This window comes from Saccostrea cucullata, unplaced genomic scaffold (assembly GCF_032062105.1).
Source record: "Saccostrea cucullata isolate Sc308-1 unplaced genomic scaffold, CSIRO_AGI_Scuc_v1 ctg5192, whole genome shotgun sequence".
In the NCBI taxonomy this organism is placed as follows: Eukaryota; Metazoa; Mollusca; class Bivalvia; order Ostreida; family Ostreidae; genus Saccostrea; species Saccostrea cuccullata.
The window spans coordinates 30,001-52,500 of NW_026938458.1; the positions used below are offsets into that span (position 1 = coordinate 30,001).

Genomic DNA, 22,500 nt, shown 5'->3' on the forward strand with positions numbered 1-22,500 from the left:
TGTACCGTAAAACTGGAATTTTTGCTGTAGATAAATATAGCAAATTTGCGAGTTCATTGCATTCGCAAAAATATTTTTCTAAAAAATAATTCAACAATAAGGAAATGTAAACAAAGTAGTGGTCATTTGCAAAATTTTGAAACGTAAAATTAATCAACAGCATTTTGACCCAGATTCACAAAATAAAATCGACGTAAAAATTTCCAGATTTACGGTAATATATTTTAGAGCCATTGGAGATGAAAATCACTTTGCTGTAAGCGTCAATTGATTATGACCATACTGGCTATAGGCGCATTTTACTGTAAAGGTAAATTGTATTCAAGGTAAAAAAGGTTACCTGTCCCTACCTGTTACTGGGGCGTTACTTTTAGGTTCCCTTGGTTTACTTATCACAGAGTTCATAATCTTTAACATTCTATTTATTCCACCTGTAAAAGGAAGCATTTTTTATGGTACAATTCACTAGACTAAGTCTAACAACATATAAATTCTTCAGCCCCTATATGTTATTATGTACTACTAAATAAAAAAAAACTTTTAAATTTCTACATTTTAAATACATGGTCAATTAATTAATTTTTTTCTCTATATAAATATATTGTATATAGGAAATTATTCTAATTTCATATCTTTGGCACTTTGTTAGATAAGCGAATTCAAATTGAATCAAACAAGGCAGAGTTATCTTTCTTTGAAAACAACTGTCTAGGTGGAACCATTTGCAAGCAAGATTGGGCAAAAATAATCCTATATAGTACAGTAATGCATTTTTCTTAAAGAAAACACACTTACTTTTACCAGCATCAATTGCCTCAAATACAATGTCTAAAGGTAAAAAGGATAATTTAATGTCTGCCTACAAAAGAATAAACAATTTTTAGATCAGAATACATTGTTTCCTTTACAATAGACGACTTTCACATTTACAAAAGTTATTCCCCTTTGCGGGGTCAACTGGCATAAGACATTGTTTTCCCTATTATAACCTTACCATCTTTATGGGTCAGTATCTCAGAAATAGAATCTGTATGAATATTTTCATTACATTTTCATATTGCCCCATATTCTGGTAATCAAGATACAGCTCGAAATTTTCCGATAACGTTTGAAGATTAAAAATATTAACAGGTAACTTACAAAGGACAAAGTGGGAAAAATGAGCATTACGCCGACAACGGGAGATAACTCTTAGGAATGTGAAATTTGTCTATTAATCGTGCGTTAATTTCAGTAAAAAAAAAAATTAATTAAAAAAAACATAAAAAAATAACATTTATTTTTAAGAAGTCTATAAACCTGCAATGCCGTGACTCCATTTTTAGTTCCTGCAATTTTGAAATCCATGTCTCCAAAATAATCTTCTATACCCTAAATGATAATAAAATAAAGACTTAGAATCATTTCACCAGTGTAGAGCAACTTTGACACCCCCCCATTACATTATACCTAACATTAAGTCAGTGAGGATCCTGTGGGATGCGTTATCCCCTTACTTGTCTGTCTGGGTCACTAGTCCGATGCCCCCCTCCCATTACATTCTACCTACCATTAAGTCAGTGAGGACCCTGTGGGATGCTATATCCCCGTACTTGTCCATCTGGGTCACCAGTCCGATGGCCACCCCTGCTGCCGCCTCCCTCACTGGGACCCCCGCGTCCATCAGAGCCAGGCTCCCCCCACAGACAGAAGCCATAGAGGAGGATCCTACAATTTACCGAGCGGGGTCATCATAAAAATCACCATTGATAAAAGATGTAAACCTTGGAGAATCATTTTAATCTGTGGGGATCAGTGTTCATGGGTAAGAAAAATTTTATTTTAGTAGGGACGTAATTTAGTGGAAAGATTCAATGAAAAAAATATGTTGACAAAGTAATATTGTTCACAGGGATTTTGTAAATTATAAAATGGTAAATTTGTAGATAAGGGTGACCCATAAAATCCACGAACATTGGTCCCTCACAAACACTGGTGATTCCACAGTAAAACACTGGTTCATTATAACTAATATTTCATGGACATTTATATCAATTTATAGGTATTTTTAAAATAAAGGAAATTACTCATTACTAATTTTAATATGTTATAATAATAGAATTTTAGAGCCCACCATTAGATTCCAGAACTTCTGAAGTGAGGCGTAAAGTAAAGGGAAGATTGTCTGGGATGATCGGTCTCAGGCCTCTCTCTGCAAGGGCACCTGTTAAAAAATAAAACTTGTGTCTTAGTTTTTTGTGTCCAATACATGTGTCATTAAGTGCTGCTCTTATTTTTCAACATAAAACATTTAAATCATTAATGTAAATTTTATTATGAGATAAGGGTGGCATAATTTTTTTGAAATTTAATTCAATGCTTTCTATGAAAATGTTTATACACCTATCACTAAATTTTAAAACAAAATTGAGAAAGAATAATACTAGGCTAACACCTTGCAAACTGATCAAAAACTTATAAATTCAAATTACATGTACAATTTAAACAGAATGTACAATGATGTTATTTTTCTGTATTTTTTCAGAATTCTTCATTTTATGAAGCAATTTATATAATAATGATAATACATTTATGTAAGTGAACTAAAAATAATATTTTAATACTTATCTTTATACAAATGTAGCTATGAATACTTTAAAACAAGTGTATGATTATTTTTTTGCTTTTCACATTTATCAGGAAATAATTCTCTTCTAGTTTAATATTTTTCCTTTGATTTGATTTTGTAAATATCTAATAAATCCACCAAAACTCTAAAATTTAAATATATAAAACCACTTGGTTTTTTTTATTTTGGGGAACTAAAAATAAATTTAATAATAGATATCTCAATTTCAAAAAAAAAAAAAACTTTGTAAAAATTCAAGAATTCAGTATCTTGTTTTTTATTTATTTTTCTTTTAAAAATAATTTTTGAACAAAAAAGTAAAGTCTATAAAAAGTTTTTTTTTAATGCATTTAAGCTTCTTGAGACAGAAAAAATATAAATATTTTAAGCATTTATTGTCTAAAATAGCATTTCATTTTCCTTTCTTTGTACTAAACACATTTTCTCACTTGCAATGATATAACATTAATCTGGGACAACAGGGTCCCCCCAACATAAAGAGTGTCAGTAATTAGCCCAGGTAAACCCAGGTGAGACTATCACAAACAGGGGAAGTAAATCCATTCTATAAGGACAGCAAACAGCATGTGGGGAGATCACTAGTGAGACAAACAAATGTCACAGACGATCTGACCAATCAGAAAGCTCAGACTGGCCAGCAGGGGTCATGTGACATCTGGAAAGAAGAAAGGAGAAACACACTAAATCCCTTTATTACTTTATTTCAAAGTCATACAGGTAAGGGGTGCTGTAAAATTAATGTAATTTTTTCCTTAATTAATTATTTCAAAATTTTAAATGTTTAAAAGTCTTAAAATTTAATTCCATGTAAATAGAAAAAAGAATATTTGTTTCATAATTCAATCTATATTTTTATCCCCAATATGGGAATTGACTTTTTTACTGGAAAATTAAATGAATGGTTAAAAATTAGAAATACATCAGGTTTTTAAAAACTTTAATTATTTTTTTTTGTTTTAGTTTTGATTTTGCTTCATTTCCATTTTAGTTTTTTTGTTTTGGAACTTTCATTATTTTTTTTCCCTCAGTTTTGATTTGGTTTCATTTTCATTTTAGTGTTTTGTTTTGGGATTGATTTGGTTTCACTCATTCAAAAATATCATTATTATTTCTTTGTTGTTTAAATATTCTCCTTAACACTATATAGTTTTACATATTGAAGTAACAAATAATTAATATTAAGTTAACTTTATCATAATCTTTTTAAAAAAACATTTTTTCATAGTTTAAAGTCTTCTAATTCAAATCTATGTAAATAAAAAAAGGATATCTGTTTCATAATTCTATTTTTTCCTCATTTGGGACTTTTTTCTAGAAAATTAAATGAATGTTGAAAAATTTAAAATAGCTACCTCATTAAAAAAAAAAACTTTTAATAATTGTTTTTTGATTTTGTTTCATTTTGATCTCTGTTTTTGTTTTGGATTTGTTTTTGTTTCACTCATTTATACATTTCATATTATTCCTTTGTAGTTAAATTGATTCTTCTTAACACTATCAAATTACTGATCAAAGTAACACAATAATTAATATCAAGTTAACTTAATCAGTATTTTGCTGATTTAAATACTGTCATGCATTCAGGAGATTGACACATTTTGTATGCAAGCTGTTAATAAACATTAACTTGCTAGCATCATACATGTGTCATTGTCTTGTTTGTTTGGTGCCACCACTTTGCTTCTTTCTTCATCTAATTCTATAATCTATTTCTGTAACTGATTAATATTTATTGTATAAAATCTATCTTCTTATTTAAATGTATATCAATACTGTACTTAACATCCATTTTTAATTTAAATCCCCTGCATATCCTTAATTAATATTTAATTCTGAGTTCCAGTTGCCCAGACTCTGTTCTCTAAGCATTTGTAAGACTTGGCACATTTTGTATGCTGACAAAGGGGTCAAAGTTTAAGGTCAGTGTCAATGTGTGTCAATTTAAACACATGCAATTTTCATCATCTCCCCCTCCCCTCTCCCCCTCCAAACAACCTTTGCTGACCAGCACAGACCTACTAGGAATGACCCACTCTGACTGGCACACCTTGAATGTAGACCTAAATATAACAGAATCGTCAGCATCAGCATGTGCCGGTCTGAGAGGCAGAGTTCTCTCCCTTTAGCAGAGTGAGACAAAACAAGAGACAGATCAAAATATCAAACTTTCATTGGAAATCAGAGGACTTTTATTGTTCATCCTGCCCTGTTTAATCCTTGTGACTAATTTATGTCTCTTAAATTATTTTCTGGATTTTTGAAATGTATTTTTAACATTTGATTTAATAAAAGAGAGAATCAAAGAGAATTTCAGTATTTCAACACATATTCTCCACTGCTTATTTTATGTACTACAAATTTACCATGTCCTATTTCTCTTCTGGCTGTTGCTGTACCAGGTCTTCCTATTTCATTGGTGGCATATGCTGGAAACTAAAAGTAAAACAATTGTTAACGTAATGGGATGTCTCCACTTCCTTTATCTCTAATTTGACTCTTCATAAACTGGAAGCTATACAATATGACCAAATTTTATCATGAAGTAGATAACTTTTTGAAGTAGATAACTTTTTTTTTTAAAATAAAGTTTTTCAGACATATCTGTGTGTCAAAATGCACAGTATTAGTTTGCATCTAAATTTTAGAAATATTTTTTTGTTCAATCCTAAATAAACCAGAACAGGGGGCCCTTAGACCACAATGCTCAGCTGAGTCAATTTATATTCTCAGAAGATTTCAAAACATTATTTTGAAAATTTTCCATCTTTGTTCACAAAAAAATGACCCCATATTGTAGTTTTAATCTGGCTACATGGGCCTAAAGCATTCCAAACCTGAATCCATGCATCCTGGATATTTTTCAATACAGCATATTTATATGACTAATAGGGCCTTCTTGCTATAGAGAAGCCCCCCTCTCCTCAGACCCCCCCCCCCCCCCATCTATGCAGTATGAAAATTTGATTCCCAAATTTTAGTGCAGCCCTAATCTCAGAGTTTATAATCTGAAAAAGAAAAAAAAAACTTACACAACTTTGGTTATTTTATAAATCTAAATTCCAAATGTATTATTACATTTCTGCTGGATTTTAGCCCAATCCTAACCCCAGGGCTCATAATTTGAAAAAAATGAATTAATTCACACAGCTTTGGAATTATTTACAAATCAATTGAGAAATTTTGATATTTTTATGATTTTTCAAAGATTTTTTTTTTTTTAATTTTTTTTTTATTTACATTTCCATTGTATATAAACAAAATTCCATATAAATTGCTTGCTACGTAGCGGTATATATACAAAGGATTTTAAACTCACACACACACCCTCCCTTACATTCACTCAAAAGATTCAAAGATTTTCCCATACCAGTACTAGAATATAAAACTTGGATCCTCTACAGTGGCCCAATCCCATTCCAGAGCCATGATTTGGGCCCATTATCTCCCCTTGGAAGAGGGTGTGACCCTTCAACTGATCAAACTTAAATAATTTTACCCAAGCTAGGACAAGCTTAATATCATATACACAATCATATAGAGGAAATTCAATGTTTTGACACTGAATATAGAATTTATTTCACGAGTGGGACAGGACTTTTTGATATCTTCACGAGTGCAAAGCACGAGTGAAAATATGAAAAAAATCCTGTCTCACAAGTGAAATAAATCCACATTCAATGACAAAAAATTGAATTTTCTTTTTATTACATTTTCTTTGATTTTTTCTTTCTCTGTCTTTTTGTTATTAATACAGTCATGGGCTACATGACTTCATAATTGAGAGGTTGGGATGACATAGCTAAGTGAAGTGAAAACATTGTAAACATGGGTTTTAGCAACATATTTGTGGTAAATTTGGCAGTTTTATTCTCTGTTAGAATGGGTTTTTTACTTCAATCTATCTAATATCAAGTCAAGGCAGAATTTTTTTTACAACACTCTGTTATGGGAAGCAAAATCTTGAGTTTTACGGCACATCTGATATTCTTTCATACTGTGACAGGTTATCATTTTATTCAATGAATAAATAACAGTATTTCACTGTTGAAAATGTAATAAAGGAAATTATTTCTTATCAAAGATTACAAAGCTCACCTTGACAAATGTTCAAAAGTAAGGCAAATAACACACCAAAGGATAAGGTGACTTGCGGCCCCTCGTAAATTGACAAAAAATTAAATGTCTGAATCTTACTCAAATTTTTGTATGTAACTAATCACTGATATGTGAACCTATATGAAATACCATTTTTTACAAAAAATAGAAACGTGATTTTGAAAGATATAGATCTTTTATTTGGGTAGGGGTATCATGTTTACATCCAATTCCCATTGAATTTTGACCCCGCCCCACTCTTTGAAGCCCTTAAAATATACGAGCACAGATAGGTACAACTTTCTCCTTGATCACTGTATTTTATTGAAATCTATCTATATGTGAAAGGAGAAAATTGTACCTAACTGCGCTCACATGCAATTTTTTAAAAGAATGTAAATTCTAGCTGGCCTTTCCATTATGAACAGATTGACAGAACTAGATTTTCTGACGTAAGAATAGATTCATATGCTAATCGAGGCACTGGCGATATTTTCTAACTGACCAATCAGCTCAATGAAATTTGTTACAAGTGAGTACCAAAAATACTATGGAAACATGCTTGGAAAATATAGGTCAGATTCAGCAACTTAAACAGGTCTGGTAGTGTGCATCCTACATAAGTTTGGTCCAAGTAAGGCTAATGGTTACTTGGGAAAGGACTTGCACCTGAATCTAATGAACCAAGGATGTAAATGCTAATGTCAACACTGGAGTATGCAATAAGATCATCTCCACTACACTGAGGTGAGCTAATCCAGATACCCAGTAGGATCACTAGCACTGTACCACACTACACCTGAGGATGCTTCCATATGAATATGACTCATCATGGCTTTATTGTTCTTGAGAAGAATATTTATACAGATTTTTCTATTAGATTTCTATGTAAAACTTTGATCATCCATTGTGACCCCATTTGTGGCCCTGGGGGTCATGATTTGAACAAACTTAAATCTACACTACCAAAGGATGCTTACATTTGAGTTTCATATTTCCTGGCCCAGTGATTCTTGAGAAGAAGATTTTTTATGATTTTTCCTATATATTCCTTTGTTAAACTTTGTTACCCCATTGTGGACCCGCCCAGTCCCTGGGGGTCATGATTTGAATTAACTTAAATCTACACTACCAGGGGATGCTTCCATATAACTAGGAATAATCATGGCTTTGCTGTTCTTGAGCAGAAGATTTTAAAGAATTTTTCCTATGTATTTCATATGTAAAACGTTGATCCCCCATTGTGGCTCCACTCTATGTGGGGGGTCATGATTTGAACAAATTTCAATCTGCACTACCTGAGGGTGCTTCCATTTGATTTTCATCTTTCCTGGCTCAGTGGTTCTTGAGAAGAAGATTTTTAAAAGATGCCATTATTTTTTCTCTAATTCAAAATTATCTCCCCTTGGAAAAGGGTGTAACCCTTCATTTCAACAAATTTGTATCCCCTTCACCCAAGGATACTTTGTAGCAAGTTTGGTTGAAATTTGCCTAGTGGTTCTTGAGAAGATGATGAAAATGTGAAAAGTTTACGACTACAACAACAACTATGAAGACAAAAAACAACAGACAAATTTTCATCAGAAAAGCTCACTTGAGCCTTTGGCTCAGGTGAGCTGATTTTAGCTTTCAGCGTAGACAAGCTTTAAAAATTGCAAGATTGCAATTATGATTACTTGAGTTATTCTAGTAGGTGTCCTAAAACTTCAAATTGTTATGTTCTTAAATTTGCCTTCTGAAAATTCCTGAGATCTAAAGATTTTGTTGCTATTGTTTTTGTTTATTTATTTTTTAAGGTAGTGAGTTTTGGGGTAAAAGGTTGGGGTATGAATGCTAGTCTTTTTTTAAAAAATGAATTTTATGATCTTTATGGTCTCCATAACACTAAAAGGTATACAGTAAACCATTAAATTTAAATCCCAACTACAGACCAGGAAGTAAAAATACCTGACAGGTAGATAACACAGGTAAGTCATGTGACCTGAATTCCAGTAACAACGAGGTGGCAGCCATTACTGTTTTACAACAGGTAATGTCTAATCTTTGATATTGACTAATAATGATTGTATAATTCTGTATTCTATTATCCAGCTTGCATAGCATGCTCTTCTCTGGTGAGATCTTGAAACATAGGTCTTGTTTTTTTAAGAAATGAATTTAAATTTTGAAGATTCATGAGGTTATGAACTACGACGCTTCACGCTGGCATATTTCATGAAGCGCGTTAGCGCTTCATGATAAATATGCCGGCGTGAAGCGTTGTAGTTCATATACCTCATGAATCTTCAAAAATTAAATTCATTTCTTATATTTACATTATTTTTCTACTGACTTAATTGCCAGAAATTTACGCCGTTCAACTGTCACTTTTAAAACAAAACAATGTGCACTATATTTTTTGACTTTTTGACGTCAAGAGCGGTATTATGACGTAACAATGGAGATATTCATGCTTATTCGTGATATACCTAATGTAGTTCATGAGAAAATATACTTCATTTTGTTTTGTAAAGAATCATAGGGGAAATTTATTGGAAATGTAAATATTTAGCAATGTACTGTTACAATAAGCAGATTTTTAACATATTATTTAATTATGTAATAGTTTGGGCCATGGAGATCAACCTCGGTACACTGTAGCTCAATCAGTAGAGCACCAGATTAGTGATGCAGGGGTCCCTGGTTTGATTCCTGTTTCTGGAAGTCATTTCCCACTTTATTGTCATAGATTTGGTGCCATTGACCATCTCTGGACTTACAGGTAAAATTCCTGTCTGGGTTAATAAGAACTTCTGTTGTGTCTTAGAGGGTGAAAAGCATTTACCTGGTAAGGAGAAAGAGTAATGGTTTGGGCCATGGATAATATTGGCCTGAGTAGCTCAGTCAGTAAAGAACCTAACTATGAGAAAGAGTAATGGTTTGGGCCATGGATAATATTGGCCTGAGTAGCTCAGTCAGTAAAGAACCTAACTATAGTGGTGCAGGGGTCCCAGGTTTGATTCCTGATCCAGCCATACATTTCCTCCTTTTTTGTTACACATATTTACATGTATATATTTATACTTCAGAGTTACAAGTTTAATCATGGACCCCCGTACCAGTGCACAGGATGTTTTGCGATGTGACCTGTGTGAGACTGCTGTGGTACAGATGCACTGTGATACATGTCTTGTCAACCTATGTAAGGCATGTGTGGGAGAACACTTTTCTGCTGACCTCTCTAAAGCTCATAAAATTGTGAACTTCAAAGACAGAAAATCCACTCCCCTCTATCCTCCATGTAAAACGCATAATAAACACCAATGTACAATGTACTGTAATCATTGTGACATTCCCGTTTGCCCTACGTGCATTGGATCTGATCAACATCTTGGTCATAAGGTGTCAGAAATTTTGAAAGTTGTGGATGGAAAAAAGAATAAATTCATGAAAGAACAAGCTGAATTAAATGAAACAATTTATCCAACCTATCAAGACATTGCCTATGATGTACAAAACAGAATGAGTCAGTTAGAAAAGGAATATGGAGATTTTTCAACAGCCATCACAAAACATGGAAAGGATTGGCACAGAGAAATTGACAACCTTGTTAAGAAACTTAAATATGAAGTTGATGAGATGAAAAACACACAGTTACAAACTCTACAGAAACAGCTGGAGGAAATAAACAAGAACATTTCTGTCATCAAAGAAGAAATTGATTCAATGGAAACTGCAACAGACACCAATGACTTGTCAAAACTATTAAGTGTCACATCCAACGTACAAACATACAGAAACCTTCCACACAAAATTATACCATCTTTACCCAAATTCATTCCAGGAAATATCCAAGAAATGAGTAAAATATTTGGAGCCTTATCATCAAGTTCTTTAACATCAGATGAACATGGCTACAGCATGAAGACACCACAGAAATCACCAGAAGCTGGATCCTCTCCTCCAGTCAAACAGCTGATTGATGAACCAGAGACTGTCACCACAATAGACACCAACATACACACTTGGTATGGAGAACTTAGCAATGTGGCCTGTCTGAGTGATGAAGAAATCTGGACAAGTGGAAATGACAGCACCATGAAACTCTACAGCATCAATCAGGGATCACTACTCAAGTCAATCACAACCAAGTCAGGGAACATACCAGGGGGCATAGCAGTGACAAAAAGTGGAGATCTAGTTTATACTGATTACACTGATAGAACTGTGAACATTGTGAAGAATGAGAAGATAGAGGAGGTGATCAAACTACAGAACTGGATACCTAAAGGTGTCTGTAGTACCTCCTCTGGTGACCCCCTGGTTATCATGGACAGTAACGATGAAAAACAAACAAAAGTTGTTCGTTACTCTGGCTCCACAGAGAAACAAACTATTCAGTTTGATAAAGGTAAACGTCTGTATTTACCTACTGCTCGCTTTTTAAGATACATAACTGAGAATAAGAACTTAGATATCTGTGTGCCTGATGAGGAAGCTAAAGCAGTAGTGGTGGTCAATCAGGCCGGGAAACTGAGATTCAGGTACACTGGACATACTCCTGGTCCAAAGAAAAAACCATTCTGTCCACGAGGAATTACCACAGACAGTCAGAGTCACATCCTTATATCTGATGATAACAATGACTGTGTCCACATCATAGACCAGGATGGACAGTTCCTCTGTTTCATAGACTGTGGACTGAGTAATCCCCGTGGACTGTGTACAGATACAAATGACAATCTGTTTGTTGCGCAATTGTTCAACAAACAAGTGAGAAAAATTAAATATCTGCAGTGAAATTAGGATAGCATAGATTTATATAGCATTGGATAATTCCTCCTCAAATTTATCATTACATTAGATCACTGTGTAAACTTTTATCTGTAAAAAAGTACCATTGCTGAAAAAAAAAATAACAAGAGGCCCAGGGGCCACAGTGCTCACCTGAGCACATCGGCTAGATTAAAAACACATATCAGATCAGAAGTGAAAGTTTACTGGGGGGGGGGGGCTTGAATTTTAACCCCCCAAGGGGTCATGATTTGAAAAAAATTAGAATCTACACTACCTGAGGATGATTCCATTTAAATAGAAAAATATCACTAATCATGGCTTTGAAGTACTTGAAAAGAAGATTTTAAAAGGTTTCCCTATATATCCCTATGTAAAATTTTGGTCGGCCATTTTGGCCCCACTTTAGCCCCAGGGTCATGATTTGAACAAACTTGAATCTACACTATCTGAGAATGATTCCACATGAGTTTCATCTTTCCTGGCCCAGTGGTTCTTGAGAAGGAAGATTTTTAAAGATTTTCCTATATATTCCTATGTTAAACTTTGGTCGGCCATTTTGGCCCCACCCTAGCCCCGGGGGTCATGATTTGAACAAATTTGAATCTACACTATCTGAGAATGATTCCACATGAGTTTCATCTTTCCTGGCCCAGTGGTTCTTGAGAAGGAAGATTTTTAAAGATTTTCCTATATATTCCTATGTTAAACTTTGGTCGGCCATTTTGGCCCCACCCTAGCCCCGGGGGTCATGATTTGAACAAATCTGAATCTACACTACCTGAGGATGATTCCATATGAGTTTCATCTTTCCTGGCCCAGTGGTTCTTGAGAAGAAGATTTTTTTTAAAATGCCATTTATTTTTCTCTAATTCATAATTATCTCCCCTTGAAAAAGGGCGTGGCCCTTCATTTGAACAAACTTAAATCCCCTTTACCCAAGGATACTTTGAAGCAAGTTTGGTTGAAATTGGCCCAGTGGTTCTTGAGAAGATGAAAATGCGAAAAGTTTACAAAGACAACAACTACGACGACAATGATGACGACAATGACAACGACAACAACGACAGACAACGAACAAAGAACCACGAACGATAGTATTGTTCTCCCGCCTAGCTCTAAGTCAATTTTCAAAAGTTAACATATTTGAATGATTTTCAGAATTTTTATAGATATTTATATGAATTTTCATAAAAGGTTACTTTTTTGGGATACCAAAGAAAGATAACTCTATAATTATGGTAAAACTTGAGTATTTCACTATAGAAATCAATGGAAAACGGAAAATATTTTTAAAACATCTTTCCCCCCCATGAAACAAAAATTCCTTTTTACAGGTAATATAGACTGTCATTTTACAAATTTATGCCAAAGCTTTTTGTGTTTCACGGGGGGGGGGGGGGGGAACATATCTTTATAGACAAAAAAAAGAAAAAATGTTGATTTTTCACAAATTCTAAAGCTATTTACAACTAAATAATTGTATTTTAATAATTTATATATGTTTTATTTATTTGTGTACAGCATAAGAAAAGATATGAAATACATATAATCATATCTAAGACTATTTCAAAATAAAGTGATTCTTGAAAGTTCGATTTCACTAGAAAATATCGTCTACCCCCCTTTTTGAGAGCTGAAATTAATGATCATTTACTATCTAGAGCTGGAATTAAAATGATTAATCAATTACCATAGAACTGTTCTTTGTACTAAACCAAGATTTAATGGCCAAATTGCCATTAAAATTGAATTTAAAGGATGCAAAATGTAGGCGGGAATCAAGAGTTAGAGTACGTGGTTCTTTTGATCAGAATAGCTCACTTGAGCCTTTGGCTCAGGTGAGCTAAAAACTCAGAAACCCATGCATTTATGAATCCATTGCTTTAATGTATATTTTATAAAGACATATTTGCAGTGATCATATTGAATATGTGTTTAACATTTACATTAAACATTTTAAAAAGATTTTTCAGTTTTATTTTTTTTTTGTTTTAATTTTACACTGTAAAGTATAATAAGTCAAAACACATAGTTATTGAAACTTTATTATTTGAAATGGGTACATAGTTCTTAAATGGAAAAAAAAATTACGGAATCATGAATGATTTTATGAAAAACAATCAAACTATAATATCTGTGGTCCCTTGCTTTCAGGCTTTTATTTGTTGTTGTGTGATGATTTATGGCATTTTGTATATTTTCTTGTCCATTCATCATACAAAAAGTTTTTTATATTTAAGAAATAATGCCTGCGTTTTCGTGAATGATGCAGAATATCGTTTGACAGATAAAAGCTGTGGCATTAGCCGTGGCTTTTATATTTCAAACAACATATCGAGACCGAGGAGGCTATTCTGCATCATTCACAACAACAAGGACTTTTTTCTATTCTACTTCTCAGCTAGAAAATACAATTGATCGTTTCTCTATAGAGAAACGTATTAGGTCACTCTGTTCCATTTAATTAGCACCAAAGTGTAAAGAAAGGAGACCTATGAAGCCTGGACAATCCCCCGCTCCAAGACAAAATTTTTGGCAATTTTCAAAATTCACAGAAAAGTTAATTTTTTTCTAAAATCATGTTCTCAGTAATGTCATCTTCCAAAGATTTTATCATTATATTTTTCTGAACGACTTATTATTTGAAAATCTTTATTTCAAAGTTGACAGTTAAGCATACTTAGTGGAAAATGGGTTTACTAGAGCTATAAAAAAATGAATTTTGAACATGAATGGGTTAAGTCTCCATTCTTCGTTAACACTTAAATGATGGAAACGTAAATGTAAAATCTATTTCATTTGTCCAAAAAATAGAATCTGAACCCATTCTATATGACAATCGAAAATTTCTGAAAAAATTTACGCTTAAACAAATCTGTTCATTAAAATCACACTAACAGACGTCGATAATGCATATTTCATAGCGTAGTGGTTAATGTGGTCGGCCTTGGATTAAACCTTGTGCCTTGGAGAGAGTTCGAATCATACATGAAGCTTTTTCTTTTTTGTTTTCACATATCTTAAAAACATGCGTGAAAATTGAATTATTAATAAATATTAAAGCAATGAAATAGAGAATTAAATGTGTAAAAGATGATATAAACAATATAATTTTGAAAAATATATCTTTTAGAATTGAGAAATGTCTTTTCTCAGAGCAGGGGATTGTCCTTGCCTTAGTTGTATGCCTCCATTCTTGTTTGTTACCTGTGAATAGAATCTGCCAGACAATTTGTGCTTTGGTAGCATTAAAATTAGCCTTTCATTAATTATAAATCTGTTTGTACCTTATATAGATTAAACTTTTTGAATAAACAATAACAAAATCAGTGTCCTATTCTACTACTTTATCACTAAAATCACGGAGTTTAAATATGGCATAGGGAGGTTCGTGAAACAGCCTGGCTTGGCTAGGCTTTAGAAACCTACATTATTCAGCTACTTTCTTCAATAAACAGTGTTTAAATGGCAAAGGACATCACATCAATGTGGACTAAATAAGTATTTCATTCTTAAGTTAAATGTGCATTTCAACTGCACAGATTTGATAGGTGTTTCTGATCTGATAATTTTTTTATGACATTCCTGATTTAGGCCACACCAATTCAATATCTTGGTCGCCGGACCCGCGCGCACGTAATTTATAACTTTCCAAAAAATAATATTAAAAAAAATTTCCCACACCCGCAATATTTTGTTTCGTTTTCTGCATCATTTTCGACTCTTACTTTTATTTTTTTATTCCAAGTTACAGTTGCATTTTAAATCAAGGCTTTCAAAAACGCACGTCTCTATTCCTGAATTACACTGATCATATCACAAATCTTTGGCGCCGGATTGTCAGTATTCTAGTAAGGAGTTTAGCATAGATTTATATAAAGAATGTCTGTGCTCATGGTAAAAATTATTGATTACAAATTTTATAGGGGGAACATTCTATGAACTGTTTGAAAAATGTGTTTAATGTTTATTCGAAAGACAGTGATTAGATCGTTGAAATACGTTTACGTGAAAACCAACAAGCCCTATATTCATTCTTGCAGTCAATGCTGATATCGATGCTCCTGAAAAATATCTACCACACTTTCATGTAAGTTTGTGCAATTAATCGTATTTCAAAAAATTACATTAACTTTGTATCTTTGTTTAAAGCAACTTTTAAGAAATAAGGTATCATTTTTTGAGTTTTATTGGCCAGGGATGTTAAAACGGGTTGGTCATGTGATCAAATCCCATAAAGCCCGAAGGGCAATACTTTCTTACAATTACCCAATGTTAATGTACTTTTGTTCTGCAGAAAAGGTCAAATACTGTAAATGTATTATATTTAGCATGTACGATATTTGGCGGAAATTGACTTTTGAATAAGTTAGCGTAGATTTGATTTAGTGTATTTCTTCATATTCTTATTTATGTGTATGCGTGCGAGACATTTAGCGTTGTACTTGATTTAGCTGTTACTGCAATCTGCCAAAGCTGCTAAAAAGAATACACAGCCAAATGTAATACGTTTACAGTAATGGAAATTTAGCAGTTGCAACTGTAAGGCAGATAGATAAATGACAGAGTTCATTGTCAAAATCTCTCTAGAGTTATGAATTGACATGAGCTTCATGTAAAACATAATATACTTTTACTTGCCTCATAATGTAACATGAAATTCTTCTCCTTTGCACCACTGCAAGAAAGAAATGAGAACATGTTGTAGCCATAGCTGTACGATATGACAACATTACACTTTTCTGGAGACAAATTTTGAATTCTTTTATATAATTATATATCATACACCATCCGTATCACTTGTTTGCAACCCAGAAAACATTTAACGACACAGGTATTTATATTATTATAATCCTTCATTTCATAAAACAATGGAAGAATGAAGCAGTTTTATGAATATCTGCTTAGATATGTTCAGACCTTGTAAATTTACAAAAGGTTTTTGATTACTTAAGCACAAATTTCATTAAAATTTTACAAATGGCTTAGAAAAAAAAAAAAACAAACAAAAAGCAACAGATTTTGTAATACATATGAGGGGTTCTCAAAAAGTTCGTGGACTGATGCGATAAAATTAAAACCGCTTTAGGTACATCAATGAATTTTAAAATATTTAGTAAGTCATGATCTTTTCTTTCTGTAGAATAAACCGCAGATCATAAGTTTTATTTTTTAATAAATTAGCAATGTTTCTGTAAGCAATGTTATGTCCCACCAGCGCAACCTCAAAGATGACGTTTTTATCGACTTAAGTGTAACTGAGAAAAACTTTTTGATATGAGCATTTGACATCCAAAAATCCTGTTAATTCAGGTATGTGATGGGACACAATTGTTTTGAAAAATGCTCAATTTTTATCTTATTCTATAAATTTTTATTGTAAATTTTGTATGGAGTGTCCAAATAATTAACGTAAAAAAAAGAAAAGGTGTTTCTTTTTCCAACACTGTATAAAGTTTTGTCCCTGAAAAACATTTATAGACCTAGGAATGTTTGAAATGGCTACAGAGAAATTAAATGCACCCAGAGTACTTGTTTTTAATGCCAGAAGACATTCAGAAAGATGAGGGATGCACTGTTAATGTTGATTTGTAATCAAGGTGTGAAAAGTAAATCACGTCAAAAAGTGCGTTGATGATGTGTAAAGATATTGAACTCCAACAAGCAAAATATACAGGCATAATCAAGCGAGGATCTTTCGTTATATATATAAATTCATTTATAATTTCATATGCATTGAAAACTGTTCATGACATTATAGTGTCATATAAACAAGAAACGGTTTTAGTTTTAGTTAACTCTTGGGAATCTCATTCAGATAAGTGTATTGATGAAGAGACAGAAGGAGTAGGCATTGAGAAATCATGACGTTGTCTGACGTCATGAAACTTTAATGACGACAGTGCCAGGTGGTCGTATATTGTCCTTTTTATTTTATGATGATTTGCTTAATTGTCAATGAATCAAGCTAAAATTTTCAACATTTCTCAAACTTTTATTATTAAATGTATACATAATATTAATTTTATAGCATCAGTCCACAAACTTTTTGATAACCCCTTGTATGTTAAAAAATAGTGATTGGGCCCAGTAAGTTGTCTCTCTTACCAATTTTAAGGGCCAATAAACCTTAATACATGTATACCAGTTAAAACAATCAAAATAAATGTACATGTATTACCTGATGAGCTGTGCAACAGGATCAAACTTTAATGACATGTCTAAAGAATCATAAGCCATGGTGCACAGAACCTAAAAGAACAGACAAGAACATATTTATTCTATACATATTAAACTTTGTCTTTTTTTAAATTTGATTTTTTGTATAGTATTCTTAAACTGTATACTTCAGAAATACAGTATAACTTTTTAATTAGGAACTTAGATCAAATATTTGGATATAGGAAAGTGTATCCTAAGACCCAAGTTGCATCAACTGACAAAGTTGGATGATTCTTAGTCAGTTAGGACTGAAGATATTTTAATAAAGCTATAAAAAAAACCATGAGTAGGTCACAGTGACCTACTTTAAGTGTGTGTGTGAGGGGGGGGGGGGGTAGGGCTAGCAATTTTTTTTATGAAATCAAATCTTTGTAAAAAATAATTTAGTGATTATTTTTAGGATTTCAAATCTTTTATACCCCAAGTAAGTTTTACTAAGTATTTTTAATACTTCCCTGAACATACATGTATATGGTAGTCATACTTGAAAGAAAACATATACAAATATTGCAAATTTGCTACATAATGATCTACTAATATTTATTGATTGTATCTTGTTTAACATCCCTCTTGGGAATTTTTCACTTCATATGAAGATGCCACGTGGAAGGATGAAAGTTTGTCCTACACATGGCACTTACATGTATGGCCATTGAACAGGAAGGGATCTTTTATGTGCCAGCTCCTACTGTGACACAGGACCTCAGTTTATATGGTCTCATTCGAAGAACTGGTCTCCGTGTGCTACAGTGGAATTTGAACCCACAACATAAAGATCAACTCCTTACTTTGCAACTCAAGAGTAGCAGATGCTCTAACCACTGGGCCATGTGGGTGACACATACATGTACTAATAACAAATGGGTGTGAGATACTACTGATATATAGTGAAGTTATTTCCAGGTCCCAATGGCTGCATGTTAACCTTGCACAAATGACCTTGGTTCTGGTTAGGGAAATCTTTAAATGTTACTTCTAATAGATCACCATCACAAAGTTATGACACAAAGAGTGCCTACCCTCCAAAAATTACTGCACAGTAAAACTCTGTTATAACGAAAGGCTGGGACCTATGAAATTACTTCACTATATTCATAATTTGTTATAACTGTATTAGAAATTGATTAAATTTATATAGCTGGGGATCCAAGATGACTTCGTTTTATCTGTAAATTTGCAATATCTGTGTTCGTACTAAACGAGTTTTACTGTTGAACATTGTAGAAATGTCTATCTAAGAAAGATAAATATCTCTGAAAGAAGATGTTAGGAATAAGGATCAAGTCTGCTTATAGTTTCAAAAAAAGCAGACATATTTTCGTTTTTTGTTGTACCTGACCTGTGTTTGACCTCTCTGGAAGAGAGAGGATCCATGCAGGGGTTTGAGGACATCTACACTACAGGAAATATTTCTGAGCTGTGTTAAACTTCTGCCATCACACCTGGTCAGATTGTAAACAAAGATGTCATAAGCATAATGACAATTAATAGTAAATTGTACACAATATAACCTCATTATCTTAACTTCGATGGGAAAAATCTAAAAGATATCAAAGGATTTAAGATATTAAGGTTGAATTTCATAAAGAGGCCACACATGTACAACAAATATACAATTTATACATAATACATATTGTGGCTTAACCCTACCCTTTGGGTCCATAAATTGAAAAAAAAAAAAAACTTTTGATCCCTCCCAATTTTTAACATTTCTTAATTTTCTTCCTAGGAAGAGAGTGTGGCTTTTCATGAACAAAAGACTATATATGTGATTAAAGTCAATTTTAGCCCCAATAAACTAACATTTTTAAAAGTGATTCAGATATGAAAAATTTATTTTATTTTGTGAAAGAATTTATACTGGAGGTATTTTCAATAAATTTTTCTTACATATCTAAGGTACTTTAAAGGTCAAATATCAAGGAAATAGATATACCTGTATATAATATTTGTTGTAAATAATGGTTAAAAAGAAGGAATTACAATATTCGTTTAATTTTAAACCTCGTTGTTTTCTTTATTTACCTGTTCAAATATCGCTTAAAATAACGTTCATCAAAAGAGTTACTTCCCCTTTTTGTGACGTCATTAGAGACACTCGACAAAATCTAGTTACATAAGCATAGTAAAAAGTGCTCTTGATTATCTCAAATTATGGCAAATTTTGGGGAACAGAAATGTTGATATATCAGAGTTATGCATAGATCTGTCTGTTAAGAATAGGCTTTGTATATTTGAGTCAAGAAAGTACGCAAATTGATTATTCTTCTTCGACCGATTCCTGTTTCGTCCGAAGCCGGTAAGGGTGAAAGTGGAAATTTAAATAAATAACACAACTTACAAGGGATCATTGCAGAAGCTAACGAGTGTACATACATGTAATTTGTATCTAATGCCTTTTACTGAGCGTGCTCAGTATTTCCGCAAAAATATTTAACTGCGGAAAATTGATTTTATGTGTTGTTTCTTATTCATCATATAGGACCAGGACTTTGACATAGTGAAAAAGTATAGAATTCTTCTTTTTTTTACATTGCATAGCCGTTTGAACCGGGCACACGGCGATTTTTTTTATGTTAAGTATACTATAATGAACGGAACAACAGAAATTACGTCATCGTCGGATATATATCATAGGTGCATGGGAATCCGAAGATGTAGCTGTCACAGGTGCTTGGACCCCCCCCCCCCCCCCTCGGTTGTTCCGTACTCCAGTGGTTTTTTTTTTACTTTAAAATAATATTTTTCTATGATATATTCAAAAGTATTACAACCGAAAAATACAAAATTTAAGGGGAAAGAAGGCTAGTTTAATCCTTTTATAAATTCATACTCTCTGATGCTAAAACAGAACGTTCTGTTTTAGTATCAGAGGGTATGAATTTTCCCCGTCCCTAAATACCTGTGGTAACAACATTTGTCTGGAACCTTTTTAATTTATGCGTAACAAGTAATTTTTATTTGCCCCCCCCCCCTCCTCCCGAAGTAACATTTCTTTGTTGTCCCCCTCAACGGACATTAATTGCTTCATTCAGGCCTGAAAATCTTTGTCACATAGCGCTTTCATTCTAAAAATATTTTAATATGAATTATTTCACCCTAATTTAGTTTAGAAAAAGAAAAAAAAACTATTTTAAGTATAAATTCTGATTTCATATGCTCTTGTGGTAAATATGTCAAGACGCCAGCACAAGAGAAAATAAGTGCTGGAGGAAAACAAAACTGCGGGCAGAAAATTGAGGAACAATCACTTGCGTGCATGAACACTGAAGTTTTATTGTTTGAATAAATATGTAATGGAAACAATTTTAATATAAACATTTTCTAGAAAAGGGACAACTGGAAGTAAATGAACGCATTCTTGAGTAAGTATTTTCTGAGACAGATATCATGCATGCGCGGATTTAGAGGGGGGGGGGGGGGATTTCCGGGACATATCCCATCCCAACTGAGATTTTTTTTTAGACACGATAACTTGGCAGATAATCAATTCCTTGTCTATTATACCACACCTTCCGTTTTTTTGTCCGTCAAGTTTTAGAGATTGTTTCTTCACAGTGTATGAAAATTGCTAGTGTTTTTTTTTTACTCCAGCATATTAGAGGTTTACGCCGAAATACATGTACTTTTGACTTGGCGCCGCGTAATGTTCAGTCATGTATATATACCGATTGCATGCTCTAATGTAAAGGGCCAATCTCTAAAACTTGACAAAAGCAGAAAATATAAAATATCGAAGTATTGGTATGATGGACAAGGAATTCATGTATATTTTGCTTAGTTTTATTTTCAGTAGGGGGGGGGGGGGGGGGGGGAGGGGCAAAGTACATGAACCAATCGTCAGGTACTTGTGATCTTGTTGAGCACTGTAACAAGAATAAAAAAAAACTTTCCCTCAAAACAGTATTGCGGCTATAAATACCTAAACTGACAAATTGGAAAATGCAATTTAAATTTGAAATAAAACCAAGATATTCGTGAGATAATTTTATAATTAATTGAAATGTAGCCTAAACTGGTCTATGTAAAATGTCGCTTATATTTATAGTGTTTCGTGTTTATTGGGCTCAAAACCATCTCTTTTTAAATTGAATGACCATATTTCCCTCAACTTCAGGTGCGTAAGAATTTAAATATATACTCATGTCTTGTTCCGATTTATTGGTACAGTTAAAAGCCCACATGGCAACATCTCGCAAACAATAATGTTCCAAACACGGCAATATAGCATGCACTTCCTATTTCACGCTGTCTCTGATGACGTCACGCAACAAGGGAGATAAGCGATTTACAATAAATGATCCACTTGTCACACAGGTAAGTTCAAACGACTATTAGTGATGGAAATTGATGACAAAAAAATAAATAGACCTCAGAATGTCATTCATATTGCTTCAGAGGTTGACAATAATGAATAATTATGAATTATCACAAAAATATTATACTTGACCTTTAAGAATTGATTTTCAATACAAAGAACTTCAACTGAATACAAATAGATTGAAAAAAAAATTCTGAATAAAATACCTTTTTCCTGTAGAAAATATATTCTCCCTGAAGACTTGTTTAATACACTTCTGGATGTACTGATTTAAATCATCTTCTGTCATGGAGGGATAAAGATCTAAAACACCAACAAGAGGCCCATGGGCCACATCGCTCACCTGAGAAGCTTTGACCATTCTGTTCTTTACCAGACTTCCCCCTTGTAATACATAATGAGTCCCCACCCTACCCCACTGATCATAATTTAGACATTTTGAAATTTAAACTACCCC

General features: G+C 33.0%; 1 protein-coding gene across 1 annotated transcript in view; it reads right to left on the minus strand.

Moving 5' to 3' along the window:
* LOC134250344 (polyribonucleotide nucleotidyltransferase 1, mitochondrial-like) overlaps nucleotides 1-22,500 on the minus strand; it is a 40,289-nt gene that overhangs the window by 7,044 nt on the left and 10,745 nt on the right. Inside the window, exons 12-21 of the mRNA XM_062732707.1 lie at nucleotides 22,250-22,346; nucleotides 19,062-19,164; nucleotides 17,682-17,752; nucleotides 16,142-16,178; nucleotides 4,993-5,062; nucleotides 2,114-2,203; nucleotides 1,550-1,707; nucleotides 1,300-1,371; nucleotides 796-859; nucleotides 351-431 (exon numbers count right to left, since the gene is read on the minus strand). Of these exons, the coding sequence (XP_062588691.1) occupies nucleotides 351-431; nucleotides 796-859; nucleotides 1,300-1,371; nucleotides 1,550-1,707; nucleotides 2,114-2,203; nucleotides 4,993-5,062; nucleotides 16,142-16,178; nucleotides 17,682-17,752; nucleotides 19,062-19,164; nucleotides 22,250-22,346 (843 nt within the window). The remainder of the gene's footprint in view (nucleotides 1-350; nucleotides 432-795; nucleotides 860-1,299; nucleotides 1,372-1,549; nucleotides 1,708-2,113; nucleotides 2,204-4,992; nucleotides 5,063-16,141; nucleotides 16,179-17,681; nucleotides 17,753-19,061; nucleotides 19,165-22,249; nucleotides 22,347-22,500) is intronic.